General features: G+C 43.1%; 1 protein-coding gene and 1 long non-coding RNA gene across 7 annotated transcripts in view; one reads left to right on the forward strand and one right to left on the reverse strand.

Annotated features, from left to right (window-relative positions):
• Nucleotides 1-429: 429 nt before the first annotated feature.
• On the reverse strand, nt 430-3,795 carry LOC103139339 (uncharacterized). The gene is made up of 2 exons (XR_476393.1): nt 3,536-3,795; nt 430-679 (listed from the first exon to the last, which is right to left on the reverse strand). It is a non-coding gene; the product is annotated as an uncharacterized LOC103139339 (long non-coding RNA).
• The window catches only part of cbfa2t3 (CBFA2/RUNX1 partner transcriptional co-repressor 3), a 41,495-nt gene continuing 21,239 nt past the window's right edge, over nt 829-21,084 (forward strand). For 3 of the 6 annotated variants that reach the window (XM_007553900.2, XM_016672396.1, XM_016672397.1), the window contains exon 1: nt 9,463-10,591. Coding sequence is in view for 3 of the 6 variants with exons in the window: in XM_007553897.2 (XP_007553959.1) it covers nt 1,406-1,613 (208 nt within the window). In the remaining 3 variants the exon portion in view is untranslated. Of the gene's footprint in view, nt 1,614-9,462; nt 10,592-21,084 lie in introns of those variants that run through there. The other 3 variants (XM_007553897.2, XM_007553899.2, XM_007553898.2) reach the window with 2 other exon arrangements.

The following is a 21,084-nucleotide window of genomic DNA, read 5'->3' on the forward strand; positions in this document are numbered from 1 at the left end:
TTTGCCTTTTTCATTTCCAGATCTAAGATTTATTGAAAGATTTCAGTTCTCTCTTGACTACAACCCCCACCCCAAAATTATTGTGGTAAAAGTGAAGTTGTGTCCTGTGCCAGGACGGGAATCAGAGAAATGTCTCCATGTATTGAGCACACTTTGCCACCTGATTTAAATTATGGATGAAAAAGGACAGAATGTTTGGCAGGTGTGCAGTTAATTAAATTTTACTCATATTTTCCTGCCTATTCTTAGCAGTTTTGTGAAAAATATGTTTTCTCATAATATTTCCGTCGTTTGATGACTTTCCCTTCACATTTAAGTTGGTGGCCTTCTCCTATTTCACACGGTCAATTATGATGCACAAAAAATCAACGTAACACATGGAGCTGATAGTTAAACAGTTGAAAGGGTACATAAACTCAAACAACAAGCTGAGGGGTGATTTTTATTTTTATTTTTATTTTTTATTACAAGGAACAAAAGCCACCAGACAAGGTGCACAGAAGCAAGGGTGAGGTGCCTTAGAGCGGAGGATACAGGAGGGGAAGAAGTGGCTGCAGGCCGACACAGCTGGTTCCTGACAGAGGAAGCCCACATGGAGGCCCAGGTCCTGCTGCCTGCTGTTGTCTGCTGCTATCAACACAAGCAACCTTGCTGCCTGGCCTCCCCGGAGGCTGCAGCCCTGCAACACAGAAAAAAGAAAAAAAACACACAAACTGTAACATCCAAGCACACACTTCTCCTTTGAGCTGCAGTGGCGGGTAGAGTAGGAGGAGGGTTCAGATGAGAGCACAGCCCCTCTACAGGAGCCACAAGACAAGCTGACCGGCTGGTGACATTCAGTCACACGCGTTCTAGATTGCCTCACACAGGCTTTACTGAAAAATATAAGACACACAGGAAGAGAACCAACAGAAAAGAAGAAACCTTTAAATTAGCTCAGAAATGTTCCTGTTATAGGGATCCGCTGAGACGGAGGAACAAGAGTTTTAAGTTGGGGATGGTACGGTGACCGTAAGGTGCTTTGCATGTGCTGAAAGCAAAAGCTGTAAGCAAGCAAGAACAAGGAGACACCAGGAAAAAAAATTCAGCCAGGACTGAAGACTTCAGTAAGTACGCGGAGGAAAGAAGAACCCCCCGTCTCTGTTTCTTTTTAATATCTGGAGAGTCGTGTACAGTTGAGACGGCCGTGTCCTTGCATGGCGGTTCAGCAGGTCACACGACTGTCTCCTGGGGCCTCAAAGGCGAAGATTATGAAGGAAAACAAGAAACTACAAGCTGAGCTGGGAAATTATCTGATTTAACAACAACTTTAAGTCTGACACCACTTCGCTGCTGGGCAGGTCAAACCTGAAGGCCAACAATCTGCTAGTCTCCAACCTGACCAACCGTGGAAAGGAGTGCTAGCATGTCTGCCGAGGTCCACTTAGAGCGGCAAAAGAGGAACGACTTGGGAGCAACATCGTCCTCCTTTGCTCCTGCCTTTGCGCCACGTGTTCCCACGGTCACACTCATCAGCCACAGGGAGCTGAGGGAGAAGCGCGCTGCCCACAGACTCCAGCCTGGAAGCCTCGACCACAAGCTGGTGGCCAGCAGCCTTTACAGATATACTGAAGGTAGGAGCCTGCCCTCTCACAGGAGCTGCTTCATGAAATCTTCTGGCTACGCCGTAGCCGCGACAAGTGAGGGAGGGTACCACAGCTTGGCAGATAATCAGTTTGTGTTGACTTTGCTGTAAGGGCAATGGCAGGTTTCTTCATATCACTGGTAAACCTGCTAACTGATGAGTGAAGCCTTAGTATTAAGCTTGGAAGGACATGAAACCTCTGGGTGAAATATAAGCTTCAATTTAGAGATAGACTGCTATTGAATTCAACACTGTGCCCTTTATTATATTGGACTTCACATGGTCTGTCAAGTTCAAATGTTGCTAACAAGCCCATGGAGCATATTTATCCTGTGGCACTGGAAAGGAAAGGGAAAGAGGTGTTTTTAGAGCAATGGGTGGGTGGAGGGGGTCTTCCTCTGGGCTTCCCCATACAGCTGCAGAGAACACAACTCCATTCTGGAGTTTCGCAGTTCGGCTTCAATGAATTCCTAATGCCCATACAGCCAAATGGCCGTAAACGGCTCGCGGTGAATGCCAGAGGTACAACTTTAAGGCAAGCTTGCAGCAGACTGACGGGGAACACTTGAAAGGCACTCTGGAAGAAACGGAAAAAGAAGTGCCTTGAAGTATAAATGAAAACCTGACTTGAATCAGTGAAGGTTGTGATGAGAGAGATGCATTAACAATCAGACTTTAAAAGACTAATTTTGTAGGCTCTAAATATGTAGGAACGGTAAGCCAGAGCGAGGACTAATACTCAACGTGGTGAATTACCTGCAGCGTGTCCCGTCTTTTGGCAGTAATGAGCTTTGTGAACGTTGCAGTGATAAGGCCTCTATAATTAGGCTTAGTCATAAGCATCCCTCCTGTATTTCAGTGATAAAAACCCAGAACTCTGGTGTTGGTGCTCAAACAAATTACGCTCACACATTCACATTTTGCAGCTAAATCAAAATGGTCCACTTTGGACCGTAAACACCCTGAGCCTTTTGTTTCAAGCAGTTTACCTGATGTCTAAACGTATGTGGATGGATATGTACAGTCGAGTAGCATGTTAACACTGTATGGGGAAGCAACAGCACGCTGCTTGTGCGTGTGCGCGTTCACCGGTGTGTTTTTGTGTGTTTGGGAGGTGTTGTGTGCCACAGCGTAGGCTTCCTGTGAAGGAGCAGATGTCGCAGAGCTAAAGCACAGCTGCGACGGGCGATAACCGCGGTGGCAAGAATATGTCGGCACGCTGGCTCTTCTCCCTGGTTCTTATCAGTCGCACCCAGCACACAGAGTCACACACACATGCACGACCATAGACACTCGTATAAACACTCCACAATAAGGAACTGCCACCTAGCACTAGCACACCCTCCCAACAGGCCCAGATAGAGCAAGTACGTCAATGAGAGGGATAGATGGAGAGAGGCAGAGCAAGAAAAGCAGACTAAATCAAGGGACTTTGATGGAAAAGCTGGAAAAGAATCCTCAACAAAGCGTTGGCTCATGTCTCCTGTATCATAGACTTCATAATTTGAATGCCAGTCCTAATCCTCTGCAGATATGAATTGGATATTCTTTACATTTCTCTAAAGAAACGTGCCACCAGTAATGGCTTTTCAAAACATCAAAAATAACTCTATAGCTTACTTAATATTGATGATGCTTGATTAAGTTGCATAATTTAGGTAGAGATACAAGAATTATAATTTTCTCCAGGCTGCATCTTTTAAAACCAATAGTTCTTGGTATTTCTTTTCTCTCACAGTGTTTTTTTGCGCACTACTTGACGAAATTGCAGTTATTGCATAAATTCCCAGGAGGAATTTATGCAATAACTTATTGTCGACATCTATCTCTGCTGGCCAAATGACCGCTGCAGAAGCACAGGTCGGCTGTCGGGTGCATGTAAAGACAAGTAGCCCATGGCTCTTCACTTACCATTCGAATGATGTTATCTTCTATACTTTGTGTGGTTTGTCACACAGTTTTGTCAGGTCACGAGGTCTGCAGTTAGCCTGATAAATAAAACTGTCATGTTCAGAGTGACGGCACAAAATTTGCCAATGCTTAAAACCAACATTTTATAAATTTGCAGCTTACCTGAAAATGCAGTTTGCATTTTATTGACTAAATCACTGGTTAATTCTCACCTCACATCTCCAGACTGAAACAAACTAAGCAAAAAAAAAAAAGAAAAAAGAAAAATCTCCAGACTGAAACAAACTAAGCAAAAAACAAAAAAACAAAAAGAAAAAAGAGAAAATTTTGGGAAAAGTTGTGGAGTGATCATGATGTAAGAACAGGTAAATGTTGAGTAAATCAGAATAAAAGTGATGGCTGTGTGTGTGTGTATGTGTGCGTGTGTGTGTGTGTGTGTTTGGCAAGACAAGGTAGTAACAAAGTGTGTCTCTGAGAGAAAGAGAGAGCAGTTATCCTCTTTATTTCCTCACTACCAGTGTTGTGGTTTCTATGAGGAACAGATGTTCACAACTTGATATAGTGCCTCATCCCCCTCTGCTCACTATCTCCAGTGCCAGTACCACCAACTGTCTGCAACCAATACACACACGCACACACACGAACACACTGTCTCCTGGGAAAGTCTGTCTGTCGATCTTTCTGTTTGTCTATCTGTCTGTTCGATCTTATCTTTGACCAACCATCCTTCCAAAGTGTCCTTGAGCATGACACTGAACTCCAAGCTTCCTTCTGATCTGGCTAACTCTGCGTCATTGTAATTTGAGTGACTGAAATGACTGAAAAAGCACTAAATTTATTCAGTCCATTTAACATTCAGCTAGTCGTCACTGTCCACTTAGGATGCTTTGCTGTCCATTTCCTTGGGGGTTCAGGTTAAATGTCTTGTTCTAAAATCTACACCTGACCTAATCAGGTGTCACTTCCTCCTCTGTTAGTTTGCAGTTCTGCGAGTCATATCTGGCCATGTGCTTAGAGCTCTCTCTGACTCCATCTTGTCCTGGTCAATGTACGCATTCAGTGGCTCATTTAGTTGTACTCCGTATATTAACATAACAATATTTAAATCAATTAATATGTCAATATTAGTCATCCAGGGACTCACCAGCCCAATTAGTCTCATTCAGTCAGTATTCTTGATGTAAAATGACAAACTAGCTAGGAGATGGAGCATGCATCCATCTCCAAGCTAGATGGATACATGCTAGCTAGCTATATATACATACATAAAAAGAAATAAAGTGTGGCTACCAATGCTAATGGGATGGGTGATAAAATGATTGTATTCAAGGGTTTGAAATTTCAATTCCTGTCTTGCAGTCAGGCAACACTTTACTGCTCCATTTCAAAGAAAATGTCACAAGTAAAATTTGTAAAAGCATCATTTCAGTTTGTGTACTTGAGTATGTGGGTCAATAATCTGCCACACTGTGTCACAACGCAGAGACTCTCTTTTTCATCGTGTTCCTTTCTTGGAATATGCTCATGTTTAAGATGTAAGGGAAGGCGCCAGCGTCTTATTAAGTAAAATATTACAAAGAGCACAGTTTAAATTACTGACCTGATATTTCCACAGGATATATGGGATTCACAAGAAAAGATTTCAACGCAAATCCAACCACTGTGCCAGGATGACGATACAGCATGACATGATATGAGACCCTCGGTCAATGACGTTAACAGCAGCTTCATAAGAGTTTGTGTTGAATTTACACAAATGAGGAGAGGAAAGGATAGGAGAAGACAGAGAAGCACAGGAGCACAATGAGTCTGGCATTCCTTTCAGTCAGCTCAGAGCCTTATCTCTTTTCAACACACTAGCCTGTGACTGCTGCAATAGGAAAGGATTTACAATGTGCGAGTGGAGGAAATGCTGCAAACTTCTCTCTGTCTCTCTTGCCTTTTTACTCTGACTCAGTATTTACACAGACACAAATCATCATTCCCACTGCAGAACAATGACCAATGTCAGTTCTTGCATCTCAGAAAGTGCCCAACCATCCAGGAGATGCTGTCAACATAATAAAGGAGGCGAGGACGAGGTGTTTGCGAGGTGACAGAGAGATAGAGGAGTGAGACGATGGCTAGACAAAGGTGCCTTTGTCATTAGCGCCATCAAAGAGACTTCCAGTCACAGCATTATGCTGCGGGGAGTTCATCGAGGTGAGTTCTCGCCTTGTGTGTGTCTCATTGTGCAGTTTATCAGGCTGGCCACATGGAGCGTCAGAGGTAACCTGGTGACTGCGCAACAAAAGGCCAAATTAAGAGGAGTAAGAGGCTGTCTCTACAGATAGGCTGACAGGTTGACTGACACTGTTCCCATGGAGAATAGCATCCTGTCAATCTTGGAGCTGTCACCTTGACAGGAATTCTTTCTTTGGATGCAGCCCTCATTGCCAACCTTTCTGTCAGTCAAGGCCACACAGATACACTACTGTTTTCAGTATTCTGCACGAGGGGAACCGCCCTCCGCTCCGACATACTAAGAAGATAGACACACACACACATAGGTTTTCCTGTCTTCCCAAGGACTTTGCATCCACTTCCATTCATTTTTCATTCACTTCCATAGCCTAAACCTGATCCTTACCCCAAACCTCACCATTAGCAGGACATGCAAAACCTAACCTAACCTCAATTCACACCTTAGTCTTAAACCTAATCTCTAAACCCAAAACAGCACTTCATCTCATGGGGCCTGGCCATAATCAGCAGTTGGTCCTCACAACATAGTATGTGTCCTTACATTATATCAAATACAAGGCCTATGCAGAACCCTGGGACAAATGAAAGAAAAACGTTGTGTTCATTAACTAATTTACATGAACAAAGACGATGCTTGAGGTGAACCTTATGAATTGGCTTCCAGGGCAGTTACTGAAATGCTTACCTGCTTCCAGAAGTTTATCGCCCACCTTAAGTTTGGCAGATTAAAGTTATGCCCACGCATCTGTGTACCGGTGTACTGGACATGTATTTTACGCTAAGTCGTGTTTTGAGATGTCAAAACACCAGTTTTATTAGAAACTGGAAATTGCAATTTGAGCAAAAACCCATTTCTTCACAGGACCTATTTGTACCTGAAGATATATATTTTTTCTCATTGCGGATGCAGGCAACTGATCCTAATCAAGGGAGTGTTTGTGTTCGGCGCTTTGGAGGCTGGTGTGACTGGTGTCGGGGCTCAGCAGCTGTCTGTGTGTACTTTACAAGCTGGTTCTGTTTGTTCTGTAGACACAGGTGAGGTCAGGAGGGTGTCGGCTTTGTCTTCTGTCCCCCTTCCATGGCTATGTACGTGTATGTGTGTGTGTGTCTGATAGAGGGCAGGCGGGTGGGGCAAAGGGCCTAACAGACCAGTGCGGACAGGTGGAGGATTCTCACCATAGCGGCAGCAGATGTACTGTACCTGCCCTTTTCCCTCTTTGTGTCTTTCTGTTTGCCTGGCTAATAGAGTTGTTTATCTGCTAACAAGCTATATACATTTTGACAAATAATAAAATGTCTACATGGCATTAAAACAGTAATATATGTCACTATTGTTTTAATGAAAAAAAAAAATTACCATCAAATTTCCTTGTTTTCAAAAACATCTTTTATTTTGAACCCTAGAGGCCTGTTAGATGATTTTCTTCTACTTTGTTCTACTGCTTTAAAGTTTGCAAACTTGGCAGACTAACTGAGGTTTTGCACTCATGTTCATTGTCCTTTACAGGCAATTTAGTCACCTTGATGCCAATAAAAGGTTGAAACAGTCAATTAAACATGACTTGGAGATATCAAGCGTTACTTGTGCACAGTGTATGGCAAAGTCTTCGCTGCTATTTCAACAAATAAGACTAAGACAATATATCATGAATATGTTAGAACAGTATTAACATCATATGTTTTATGTTTAGTAGTCACAACAAGATTTTGTATGGTGTTGTCAAGGTTCAAACTATTAAAAAGCTGCAGATTCATACATAATTCCTGCTCTCAGGCAAATACAAAATGTATTGTCTGGTCAGTGTATAAACATATTGGTTTTCCCAAACACTTATTTAAATGACTTAGCTACTGTAAAATGATGCTATCTATAATTTCTAAGACGACCAAAGATAGTTAAAGGGATAGTTTTGGATTGTTCAGAAGTGATGTTATGTAAAATTTCTATCTATATTAATTAGTCTCCTTACTTGCAGTTATCAGATTATATTTGCTTTGTTTAACTCTTTAACAGTAAGTCTGGGAGTGGAAGGAATGAGGAAGAATGTAACTGCAAGCATGTAAGCAAACACTGAACTGCAGAGTGCAAATACGACGCTTTCCCCAGAGTTCAGAAGCCACAGTCACCTCACCAGAGTTATGTACAGATAGACAGATGGAAGATGGGGCGTCTGTCGTAAAACACGATGGCAGAGAGAACTAGAGTATACAGTGCAAGTGGTAGTGCAAAAATTACCTCTGAGTTACCCTTAGGGATGAGTTCATTACTATTTGTCTATCCTATTTCTTAGTGTTGTTCTATGATCGACCCTGCTTCAGCTCACCTATGGCCCTGTGACTCTGTAAGCAATAAGTTGAGATAGATAGACAGACAGAAAGACATTTTTCTCACCTGATGTCCTAAATTCATGTTAATGTCATAAATTCATGTTGTGCTGATCTGGAGTTCATTTACTGGAATGATTTCCAAAGATACAGCAAAACTTGAAAAAGCACAAGTGCGTGTCATTGATGCCGTTGCACAGGTGGCATTCTCTCCCACAAAATCCAGACATTGGCTTCTTCTCTGCAATTAGGCTTATCGATGCAGTCATCGGCCTTGGCTAATGTGTCGTCATGGAAGGCGTTTGGATGAAAACACAGCAAAAAATGTTTAGATTTTCTTGTGAAAATATAGATGTTTATTACCCACTAATACAGCGTTATATCAGACAAATATAAGCATTTTCAGTTTGAATTGTTTTAAATCAACAAACTCTTACTGTCAGCTGTTCTCCTTTCTCAGGGCTTATGTCCTTTTCCACAAACTCATGACAATAAATCTGTCTTCTACAAAATGCAGAACAACTGATAAAAAGCATCATAAATCATCACTTAGAAAATCTGAACCTTTACGTGTAACCTGCTAAAAGGAAAATCATACCTTTATTGCTTCTTTAATATAAAGAAGCAATAAAGGATGTTTCAGTGATGCCAGTGTAGAAAGTGTAACAACCAACCATGGCCTACCACTGATTACATTCTCTCCATCTTCAGATCAGACCACAGAGGGGACTCTCCATGAAAAGAATGTCACCGTCTCAGGCTAATATTCACTGTTTACTCAAATGCCTGCAGACGCATTCTTTTACATTTATTCTGCTCCCAAAAAGCCGTCATTGAAGAGTTAGATAAAGTAAATAAAATCTCCACAACCCTGCTACTGTCCTTCTCCTTAACGCCCTGATATGAGGAAACAGCGGCCCCCACCGGCAGACGGTGAAACTGTAAAAGTTTGACTCAGTTCTCGATCCCTCGGTGGGGGTCTGAGACCGAAATGATTAAATCGGGCACACTTCTATTTAGTTTGGAAGTTTTTGAATGAAGACATGTTTTGTTTCGTTTTGGTCCTTGAAACAATTAAATATAAAGTTTAACGCCTGCAAGTGTCTAAAAATTACAGTTTGTAAGGTATTTCAGAAGATGTGAGATTGGTTGAATAGATTTGCACCAATATGAGATTACTGTCTTCTGCTTAGAAAGGATTCATGTGAAGTAGCTGCTATTTTCTTTTTGTTTCTGATGGTACCCTATACACGCACAGAGAGAGAGAGAGAGAGAGAGAGAGAGAGAGAGAGAGNAGAGAGAGAGAGAGAGAGAGAGAGAGAGAGAGAGAGAGAGGTTAGGAGCTCCAGATGGTGTTTAAACGCAGACAGAAGGCTACAGCGAGGACACAGAGAGAGAGAGAGAGAGGAGGAGGAGGAGAGCGCCGCGGTTACTGCGCACAGTGAGCTCGCCAGCTCCACTCATCACCGAGGACATAACAAGTCGTAAAAATACCTAATACCGTGCACTGGAAGGGGAAAAAAAAAGACTTCCCCTGATCTGCTCCGATGACAGCGCTTTTTAATTTCTCCTGGAAGTGAAGGTTTAATACAACAACCATCTGAGCGCAGCCTGACGGACGATCGGCGCGTCGGAGGAGGAGGACAAGCACCGAACATAGAAACGTGGAGGTGGAGCAGCTTTGTCGGCAGGGTGCAAACAAACAAGAGAAAAACATTTTTTCTTTTTTTTTTTTTTTTTTTTTTTTTCCCCCCGGTTTGGATGTATGAGAACTTGCCTCTGACACCACGGACTGTGGGCTCAACTGTGAGCTAAGAAGACTGTAAAGTTGTTTTGGGGGTGGGGGGGGAATTATAGGCGCACCCTGCAGCCCTGAGGATCTGCGTCTTAATGTGACCTCACATGGTGAGGCTTTTTGGACTTACAGTGACAAATTAGTTACTTTTTGTATGTCAGATACAAAAACCAACGGGACCTCGTTCCTGCTGTAGAAATTACACTATGTTGTCTCATCTGTCTGGGATGATCAGAAAGTGCCAGAGAGCGGATATACACGACTGGGACAAGTTCTGATTCTGTCGCATCGCGAACACAAGAAGCTTTTCTGCTTCAGCAAATAACAAATCTATATCTCAGACTGAAAAACCAAAGACAGCAGTTTTCCTAAGGATCCAAAAGCCCTTGCTTTGGTTTTATTTCTTTTATCTTTTATTAAGAAGATAAATACCTCATAGACTAAGACTTATTTAACCTGGACCCTATTAGAGAGCACCCAAAGGAAAAGTTAACATTTTTTATACCATCATATATTTTTTAGAAGGTAGAAGAAAAAGGGAATAACCCAACAAAGGCTTTATTTTTTTATTCATTTTACTTTTCTTTTTCTTTCTTTTTTTTTCAAAACGATGAGGATTGAATCGATATAAAACCCCGTTAAGAAGCGGTTTGGTGTGGATTATCGCTCAGCTTGACCTCGACCTTCACAAAGTGAGTAAAAAAAAAAAAAACCTGCACACTCAAACTGCAAGGAAACAAAGGACTTTAGTTGGACCTCCAGTTCATTAGAACCTATTAAATGCAAGCTGTTTCATATATGAAAGCTCAAATTCGTGAAAGGTCAAGTTTAAACTTCTAGGTTGACTTGAGGATTGGTGAGATGCTTGTTAATGTGAAGGTGTAAATTGGGATACCGTTCTTAAAGTGGTTTTGAGCATTTTGTGAATTTTCAACATGCTGAAGCAGCAAAGAAGATGTAGAGATATACTGATGTAACCATGCAAAGGGAAGCAGATATACCTAAAATGAAAGAAGTAATTTGCAGACGTTATGTTGGCACCACGTTTTTGTTTGGGTTGGGTTGATTTTAGTGTTGTGAGCAAATTCTGAGAGCCTGAAAAGGGAAAGACAAAAGAGGGGGTCATGAGTTGCTTCACCCCGGCAGTCTGTGCTGCACATCAAAGAGATGCTGAGACAAAGTGATGACACCGAACCTCTCTCCTCTCTGTGATTTTAGTGTGCATCCATGCTGCACAAAGGTGATGGGTGTGAGAGGATAAATGCAGTCATTTACTCTGGACTGAACTGTTGTGGGACCCAAAATAAAAGCCCCATCCACCGTTTTTTTTGTTTTTTTTGTGTGTGTGTGTGTGTTGGTGAGCATCATCACTGCGTCTGTGTAAGGAAAAATAAAACAGCGAGGCGAGAACCCTGTCTGGTTGAGTCTGCCGTGTATTCCTGTGCTGATGTGCTTGATGAGGAAAGAACTTGAAAACATTTCAACTGTGAAACATTTCAAAGGGTTTACAGCAACTCTACAAAAGCAGCAAACAGAGGCTTTCACTCCGCCTCCCCTACTTGAACAGCTTCAGCAGCAAACTTCTTCCTCTAAGTGCAACAGTAAAACACTCTGGCCATTTTCTCTGCAGGACACAACCCTGTATAATTGGCCCTGGTAAATATCATCTGAATAATTGAAGAGTTGATAATAGTCTCGAAGAATGGATGGGGAGGCTGCAGAGGTGAAACCGCAGTGCAGACACCCTGCCTCACCGCACATTATCCCTTCATCGCCGCAAAGAGAGCATCTCTTCCTCCCTCTGATCAGCAGGCCCTTCCGCCCGCTAAAGGCAGATGTCCCTACTTCATCACTGAGGAGCTCTCTTAAAAGGCAGCCCATTCATTATGACCCCCAGCCTGCAGAGTGTTTATTCACTTCCCATCTACCACAGGTGCACTGTCTTCTGTGTTTATATACTGGAAACATGCCGCCAGCCAGCGATAAGGAACCTGTTTTCTTCGGAGGATGTCAGAAGAGCATCTCCTGTAGCTTAACAAATTTGTTATGTATTCATGTGAGCCAGGGTTGCCAGATTTCGCCTCAGGATTCATCTGGTGTTGAACAGAAAACACTACTATTTAAAAAAAAAAAACAAAACAAAAAAAAACTTAAAAGTTTCTGTTCAAATGAAAAAAAAAAAAAGACTCCTCTTCACTGTCTGGTTTTGTTTTTGACAACTGCAGAATCTGGACCCCAGCTCAGTTTGTGTTTACCGTACGATTGCGTGGGCTCGTTGAGCCCAGCTTTGTGTGTGGTTAATTATTGTGATCTGAATGCGGGCAGTGCAGGTGAAACCGGCTGCCTCCTAATTAATGAGCCGAGCAAATGGCCCTGGGTGGGCGGCAGCGTGAGCGTGCGCCGAGCCGGTCAGGTGGTCAGCACAGCACAGACACCTGGGCCGTCACAAACAAAACAAGGGAAGCAGCAGCCAAAAATAACAGGCCTGTTCTGTGCGCGCTTTTGTTTACATATGTTTTTGTAAGTCAACAAACAGACATAATGGTCTTTGTATTTGATATTTGTCACCTTTTACACGTTATCTGGCAGCCCGCTATTTTGGATTGGCTCACGGAGCCGCAGCTTCCTCACTCAGCTGTCATCTCTGTGGGTCTTGGTTGGTTTGCAAAGGAGGAGGTGATTGATCCGATTAGGCCATTGTTGCGTTAAAAAAAAAAAAAAGCATTATAAAGGAATTCTTGTGTCACATTTATGCAAGTAATAATAGCAAGGTCATTGTGCAAAAACAATCAAATTCTTTTCACTTGTTTAGTGACATTTAAAACTTTTCAGTGAATACTTCTGTGGTGCTGCTGTGACAAAGAGTTGCTCAGTGTGTTTTAGGACTGCACCATTAATATCATCATTGCAATATCGGTGCGCGCAATGTTATTATTGCAAAGAGCTGTTTGGAATGCGATATATGTTGGCCATTATGTTCCAAGTGTCAGCAACTCCTGCTTTGCATACTAATAAGACATTTAGCCTGTTGGATGAAGTCTCACTGCAGTAGATGCCTACACACGTTACAGAGAACAGTGCTTCGTAAAACAGTCACATGGAGAGGTGTGTATGCATTGTAATGACAGATGGGAAATAGAGAAATAGAGAAGTGGAGAGGTCGTCTATCTGTGTCAACTGATACCATTCTTGCAATATTTTGTAATATTGTGCAACAATTGCACACGTCGTACATTTGTTCTTGCGTATGCGTTGTCTGAACAAGTGAAACAAACATTCACATTCAATCTATAAACAACAACAACAAAAAAACAAAGTGATTGACAGAACTGCGTACTTCATGTTTGTGTTTGTGGCAATCAGGAATACTGCGATTCATTTTCATCTTATTAGCTGATATCAGGACGTTTACACAATGTGGTCTCCAGTGCATAAATATGTGCTGTTGTGTTTTTTTTTTTTTTTTGGTAAATAAGGAGTTGCAGAGAGTTTGCCAAAAAGCTGGGTTCAGAAGTGCTTTGAATGTTGAAACATTTTCCACTTGTTGGGTCTGAGTGTGAACTCATAAAACCACTGAAGGCACTGACGCTAGGTTGTGCTTGACTGGAGATGTTAGCCATCATGTCATTGGTATTCTTTTCATTTATTACATAAAGGGAGATGAATTGTTGAGCAGGACTGGAGCTCCAGGTTGTTTCTAAGTTTGATTTTACAATACAGATATGTCAAAAATATTATTTGTTTTGTGTAAATATGGTAGCAGTATATGAGGTGACGATCCTGGGGGTTAATGTTATCCTGCTATGAAGCCTCCTGCTGAGAAAGAGCAGTCAGGTTCTGGCTGCCTCGGTCCTCGTCCTTGTGTGTGTAGCTGTATGCTGGTCTGCTCTGCCCTGGTCCACATGTGTTTGATATTATTGCGACAAGGCTGCCCAGCCTCTCTGGGGAGACTGAGGATGTCAGAGACCAGAGTCGAGAAGCGAGGCAGCTTCCCAACATCTGATGGAATGAGAAACACACTCTCTGGATGCTTGGCCCGCTGACGGCTCAGCGTGGGAGCCAAGCAGAGGGCGGAGGCCAAGCAGAGCCTCAATCGTGTGTTAGGAGTATCACTCTTTCTCTCTTTACACTTTTCACTGCGGGGACATGTGGGATCGAACACAGCGCACACGCGGTCATGATTTCTGCTGCTTTCTCCAGATTACCAATCCTGAAGAAACTAAAAAGCAAATGCTAAAACGCATAACCTACTGACAGCTGCAGGCTAAGAAAAACACATCCTCCTCCTCCCTTCCTCATCTTGTGCCAGATTCACCTCCTGCTCTCTGTCCTCACCTTTTACTTCCTTGCATGCCCGCTGACCTCTGACCCTCCGTCGACCTTCTTTGCCTTCTCTTTCTCAGCCTCCTCGCAGCACCGTCTGCACCGCCCCGCCGACTTCACGGTAGGAAGTGTGTTCAGTTCGGAGTCAGACTGAGGAAACAGCTGGGCTAATCTACAGTAGCAATGGACTCTGTTTTAATCAAGAGGACAGGTCAACAGCGAAAAAGGGAACTTCATATCACCACCCATAACTCGCAAAATGAATCCCTCCCTTCCCCTTTTGCCTCCAACTGAGACCTTTATCACAAGCGAGGGGGGTAAACAAGCAAAAAAAAAAAAAAAAAAAAAAAAAACTGGACATGGACCACTCCAAAGAAATCCTCTCGCTGGAAATCTTAGGAAGTGCTGCAACGGCGGAGCGTGCAGCCGCAGAGTGGGAAGGAAGGCATGTCTGTCACGTTCGCTCTGTTTGTCTCCTTACATTATTTGCAAAATTAAAAATGCCGTTATCTCCTGGAAACAGATCCTGTGCCACACAGATGGTTCCGTCTCTTCAAATGGGAAGCTGAGCCACTGAGTGCCGTTGTGTTACCAGTTAGTCGCACAGACCTTAATCTCGGCTCCAGCCTTCCTTCCTCTCTCTCTCTCCACATACACACACACGCACACACACACACACACACACACACAAAAAGCACATTCAGACAAACTGAATCCTTTGACATAAATGTATTGTCCCTCTAAACGTTTTAACAGCGTACAGACACATGCACTGTACTAAAGAGAGGTCACAGATTTTTCGAATGTGTCAGAGAGTGGCAGTCACTTTGATGAGCAAGTTATAACTAACATTACAACTTTAGCGCCATTAAACGGTTCTGCTTGCGGTCAGTTTCAATTAAATAAAACTGAGTTTTACTGGGCTGGTGTCATACACAGCTGGTATGCTTTACTGTGTTTCCATCTTCAAAGTCTAAACGTCACAACAGTGACCCACATGAACTCTGAGCGTAGGCAAAAATCAAACAGATGATAAAAGACCAGAATGACTTCTTCAGTACTTTAACTTTTAAATGTGTTTAATTTGCATGTAGGTCAGATTAATAGATGTCTCCAATCTGACTTTGACAGTTTTCACTCCAGATTTTGCACACAAAGTAGGGTCGCATGGAAACATTGCGGAACTGTAAGCAAAGAAAGAGTCAGAAAATATATTAATCATAATCAGTATCGCCACTGCAGTTTTTACCAGTAGTTTTGGAAAACCATGTTTTCCTGATATGGAGTAATATGTCGAGGCACAGAGAATACATACAGATATTACAGATTCGTAACTTACTTATTCTTGACAGAAAGAATCACAATATAAAGTCGTACGTTTTCTTTGTCATTCACCTTGAACTTAATTTAAGACTTGGGACTCCCACACAATTTCTAGGTGACATTTTTATGCCCTTTGGATCCATATATTTAGCAAATCTAAACAAAATTCAATAAAGATAAGTTTCCTCGTTGTGGCAGGGTGCTCAATGTAAACTTTCTGTCCGTGACATAGCAGTGGGCCGTGTTAATTAGTCAATTATTTCGTGTAATCGGCATGTTATTGGCACATCAGTTGTCCTCTTTCTTCCCCCAGCTCACTCTATTTTTTGGGAGTTTTTTTTATTTATTATTATTTCTTTGTGGTGGTGGCGGCGTCCTGTAGTCGGATTGTGTCCCGGAGGAATAGCTGGTATTTATTTTGGCAGCTTCCAGCATGAGCAGGCTGTAGGCTAAATGGAGAAACTGTCAAAGCTCCTCTCTAACCTGTCACTTAAATACACCCCACCCCTCCTCTCTGCAGTCCACCACATTTCTTAGTGGTTTGTATACGTGTGTGTGTGTGTGTGTGTAGGGAACGGGGGGGGGGGGGGGGGCGGCTGTGAAAACTATGGGATCCTGTCTGATGATGCACAGCGCCCTACCAGCCAACGCCTGGCTAATGTCAGCCACTTTTGTTGGTGTGCCTGCAGGCCAAATGAAGAGGTATGAGAGAGCTGGCAGGCTGGGGAGCAGTTCAGGCTGCAGACAGTTTTGTCAGCGCTGACAGCTCCACAGTGACAGAGCAGACATTTAACACAGAATGAAATGAAATACAAGACATCAAGCTGGAGAATGACTAATCTCCTGTTTGTTTTCCTGCCTTAGCGGTTAGTGACAGCTCTGTGTCAGGCTTTACCGCCACACAAAGCGGTTCAACATGCAAAGAGTCGGGGGTCTGAAACGAGATGAAAAGATGCTGCGTTTGCTGTGATGCGCGTGTTGCCAGGGTCTAATCTGAGACTTCTGTGCTCCATAAATCAGCAGGCAGCGGCGGTGATGTAAGAACAAACAGAGCCGCTCTCTCCGCTGCAGCTGGCTCGAACGGGGGAGAGGAATAAAACGGAGGGAAAGCGAGAACAGGACAGCAGCTGTCAGGCCTCCGTCGCACACCTGTCACACAGGAAGCCAGCATCGGCCACTGTTTCCTGGACACACCTCCTCAAACACCCCTCCTGGAAGGAACGGAGGGAGGACATCTGCTGCCAGGGAGAGACACCGAAAAGATCAACACAGGCATGTTCTAAGGATGAAGGATACGAGCCATATAACCCCGAGGAAAATGCTTCTCAAGCCGTCCTCGCTGTTTCACGCGTGTGTGTGTGTGTGTGGATGCAGCTTGCGCGGTCTGGAGGATGTTTGTGTTAGAAGCAGAGCTCTGTGACGGAAGGGTCACTCTGTGGAGACTCCCCTCTAAACTCTCCCACAAATACAGTAAGCTCCCCGTGCCCTAAAACTTTACAGTGGGACATTTCCCACGGTTGCTCCTCTCAGCCGCCCCTCCGGCCCCCGCCTCCCGCCTCTCCTGTGACCAATGCGAAGTAATCCAGATGTGGCTCACAGATGTAGCACAGCTCTCTTTGCTCAGTCTATATGTCATCTTTCCCCCAGCATCCTTCCTCACTCAGCCCACAGCCTCGGCCTGCAGACCCCGCCGATGTGAACAGGAGGTGATATCACCCGGTGCTGCTGACGAGGCGCTCGCAGCTATTGTCTCCTGGTTGTCTTCTCCTCCCAGCCTCCAGAACTGCACTGTTGTGGCTGCTGGCAAGAAAAAAAAAACAAAAAAAAAAACTCTTCTTTGTTTGTCAGGCTTGTCAGGCTGGGTCCTCAGGAGGCTCCCCTTACCCTATTCCCAGGCTGCCCTTCATGCTGCCTGTGTGCAATTAACAGAGTAATTAAAAGCCTGATGAGCTAATAGGCGTTGGCTCAGGCTGCAGGTGTTTGGATGGGGGAGATCGTTTGGTGGGAATGCGCTCAGCGCAACATGCTTGGACAATTATGAAACAATATTTTTACGGTGTGTGTGGATTAAAAGATTCCTTGATAAATAGATTAAGTTTCTTGTGGACTTGGAGCTACTACTACCATATTCAAGGACCTTACGTCCCGCTTTTTTTTCCCGTTAAAAATATCTGCATCATGAAACAGTGGAATTTTGTTTACACAGTTGTTTGAATAGAAGTTGCAATCAGCAGTTCAGACTTTCCAAAACAGAAAAAAACAGAAGGCTTAGGAAAAAGTTTACACCATAAAAAAAAGGATATTTAATTAAATATTGTAATTACGCTAAAATAAAAATGTCTCTATGGTATAATAGTTTTTAAATTTAATGTTCAAGGTAATTGCATTTCAACAAGTTTTAGTATTTTATTTTGTAACAGAATTTGTCTGAATGTTTTGGTTCTGTCAGCTAGTTGCTGTGTGTGACATCAAGCTGGAGACAGTAAGCCCGATACATTCATCTGGGTTGTATTTTGAACTAATATATCAGCTTAATGAAAGATTAAAATGTTTTATGCTGAAACAGTTTCTGTGTTGGACCAAGAAACCTACAGTAAAACCTGCTAATTAGTGAAACTTTAGAGCTGTTAAACAGTCATTGCAATAAATGGTACAGCTTAGCTGTTTTTGCCAGAGAAAATGCAAGACAAGATTTTTTAAACTTATTACGGTTTCAACTAATCAACTTCTATTTTAGACATTTCATGGTCTTCATAATTGTACTACATTTTAAACTGATAGGAATTTGATTACCTACCAAAGTTTTGTTAGTTACATTATAACTTGATTGTATCGGTAGTGCATCACTTGTAACCATAGGTTATCAAACCTTATTTTATTTTCACACTTATCAAAATTAATAGTAAAAAAAAAAAGTCTTACTGTCAGGATATTGAACGAAAATAGTTCAGATTTGTCCCCAACACCACCTCCCTGGGTCGATTTCTGCTTCTTAAACCATTATTACCTCACATACCTTTACATTATTCAACAAGTTTCGTCGCGTGGCCCAGAACCTAGACACTTTTACACAACTGTATGAACACAACACTAGACAGTAAGATAATGTATGTCTCGACTGATGGAGCTCATCGGAGAAGAAATGGAGAACAGAAAGTCTGATCAAATGTTAGTTTACGACAGCCTGAGGCTGAGCTCTCAGCTGGCAAAATTAGACTCACAGCTGACAAGATTAAGAGGAGAGGATGTAAATGAGTGGGAACAAAGGAGAGGTTTTTTTTCCCCCCATCATCCAGAGCAGAAGCTACAATTCTACTTTTCTCTTATGTCTGTCTGTCTCTCTGATCCCTGATGCAAACAAACTCACATAGTAATGTCCTCATGTGTGTGTTTCTGTCTTGTTTCCGCCCCCATATGTGCCCCCACCTCTCCTCTCTCTGCCTGTCCCTACCCTCACCCCCTCCCCGCTCTGTGGCAGCTGTGCTGGTGATGGCTGTGCGCCCGTGGTGCAAGCTGGCTGTGGGGTCCCAGGTGGCCCACATGACAGTTATTGATGTTCAGGTGTTCAGCTTCTCTCACACAGGGGCCCTGGAGCCACACACACACACACACATACACACACACACACCAACACACATGCAGAGATACATTAAGAACTAAAACACACGCAAGGATGCTCCCGAATGTAGTTCACATGAATACACAGAATACATGCTAGTAGTCATGTTCTTGGAGTATTATGCAGTTAAACTGCATTTTCTGTATATTAGTGTCAGGGAAGTGTAAACAACATACTAACAAGTACAACTGAGACTTTGGGCTTGCAGCTGCAAACTTGTCTGGAGAGAATTACAGTTTTCAGTCTGATGTAAAAAAACAAAAAACAAAAAAAAAACATGCTTCATAAAAAAAGCATACAGGCCAGCTTGCAGTATGGAAGCTAATGGGGAATTTTCTGTGCACACACGTGTGATGGAGTAGCCAGTGTCGGTACCAGTGCCCTGCGCAGTCCTAACAAAGTCCAGATGTGTCTGGCTAGTTGAGGAGTTGTTCTTGGCACGGCTTGCCTCGGCCAAATGTCACAAATACTTTCCTTTATTTAGGAATGGCTCTGGGTTTAGTGGCTGGAGAAAAAAAAAGAAGAAGAAGGCGAGGATAGATGGATGGCTGGAGCGAGAGAGGGAAAGAGCAATGGGAGGAGAGGTAGATGAAAAGAGTCTAATAAATGATTAGCAACGTAGGACAGGAGAGCAAAGAGGAGGCGTGGGGGGAGCAAGAGAAAACATGAAGAAGGACAGAAGATAGGGAGGGAGGAGAGAGGAAGGCGGGTGGGGAGGCAGAAACAGCTCCAGTCTAGCATCTGGATTTTATTAGCAGCCGTTGGGAAAATCTGAAAAGGAAGTTTTTTCTCCGTGAGCACGTCGGCAGCAGTGATATGCTGCACATAACCACTTCACTGCCGACAAGAGGAGCCAGGCCCTCCCAAAGGAGAACAGATGGTCGCTAGAACTTCAATACAATTACATCAACAGCTCTCGCAGATATAAGCTCGGTATGACAGAATCCCTGCAGCTTGGTGAGACAGAAATACAACTCCTCTAACCTTAGCACCTATGGCCCCGGATAAATTGCCTTTGATTCATACCTCAAGGTAGTTCTGCTTTTCTTGCCAGTTTAACCAATAAAAGAAGATCTGGATGCGTTTGATTTGAAAAAGCTGGTGACCTCTTGGTGATTTGATTGCTGTAATCTGATCAAAGACAGGATGGATTTTTTTTTTTCAATGCTTAGTGGGAAGAACAGATGACCCCCCACCCGACACACACACACACACACACACACACACACACATGCAAACACACACACACACACACACACACACACACGCAACCCGGCTACCCCAGTCCTCCCATTCCCCAGCTTTGTTTTTGTGCTCAACGTGTTTGTTCAGCGGGCTCTGTATACTGTCACAGCGATTCTTAAGTAACACGGGAAAATGTCTGTTTGTGTCCTCAACAAAAGCAACAGCATTTTGTAGACTTGTAAGGGTTTATTTTTTGTTGGTTTTTTTGTATGTTTTATGAGCAAAAAAAATTGATTTTCCACCACAGGAACAGCCTGTTTTAGAGATTGGAGTGAAGTAGCCGAAATGCATTAACTTACACAGACAAACATCTAAAAGCATGTGCAAGTACTGCTCTGTCTCCCACCCTGTTATTAGTGAGGGCTGTAAAGACTCCGAACTCCAAATCAGCACAAGATGAACCAGAGTCTGCGATCTCGCTGCAAGAGCGGCTTCCTGTGCAGATATATGAAAGGATATAAACACATTCCCATCTCACCTGTGATAGAATCCAAACTCTGTCAGATAGCAGGCGTGTTTTAAAACACAAAACTCATTGGCAGATGTAGAAAGCATGCTTGTTTGTGCTCTTTGTAGCTGTCAGATGGTGTTTTGGTTCTGGGCCAACTGCATTGTTTCTCCTAAAAATGTCATTTTCTGCCTGTAAGAAAAAGTGGGCGGTTCTGCACCCATAAG

This window comes from Poecilia formosa, unplaced genomic scaffold (assembly GCF_000485575.1).
Source record: "Poecilia formosa unplaced genomic scaffold, Poecilia_formosa-5.1.2 Scaffold60, whole genome shotgun sequence".
NCBI classification, from domain to species: Eukaryota; Metazoa; Chordata; class Actinopteri; order Cyprinodontiformes; family Poeciliidae; genus Poecilia; species Poecilia formosa.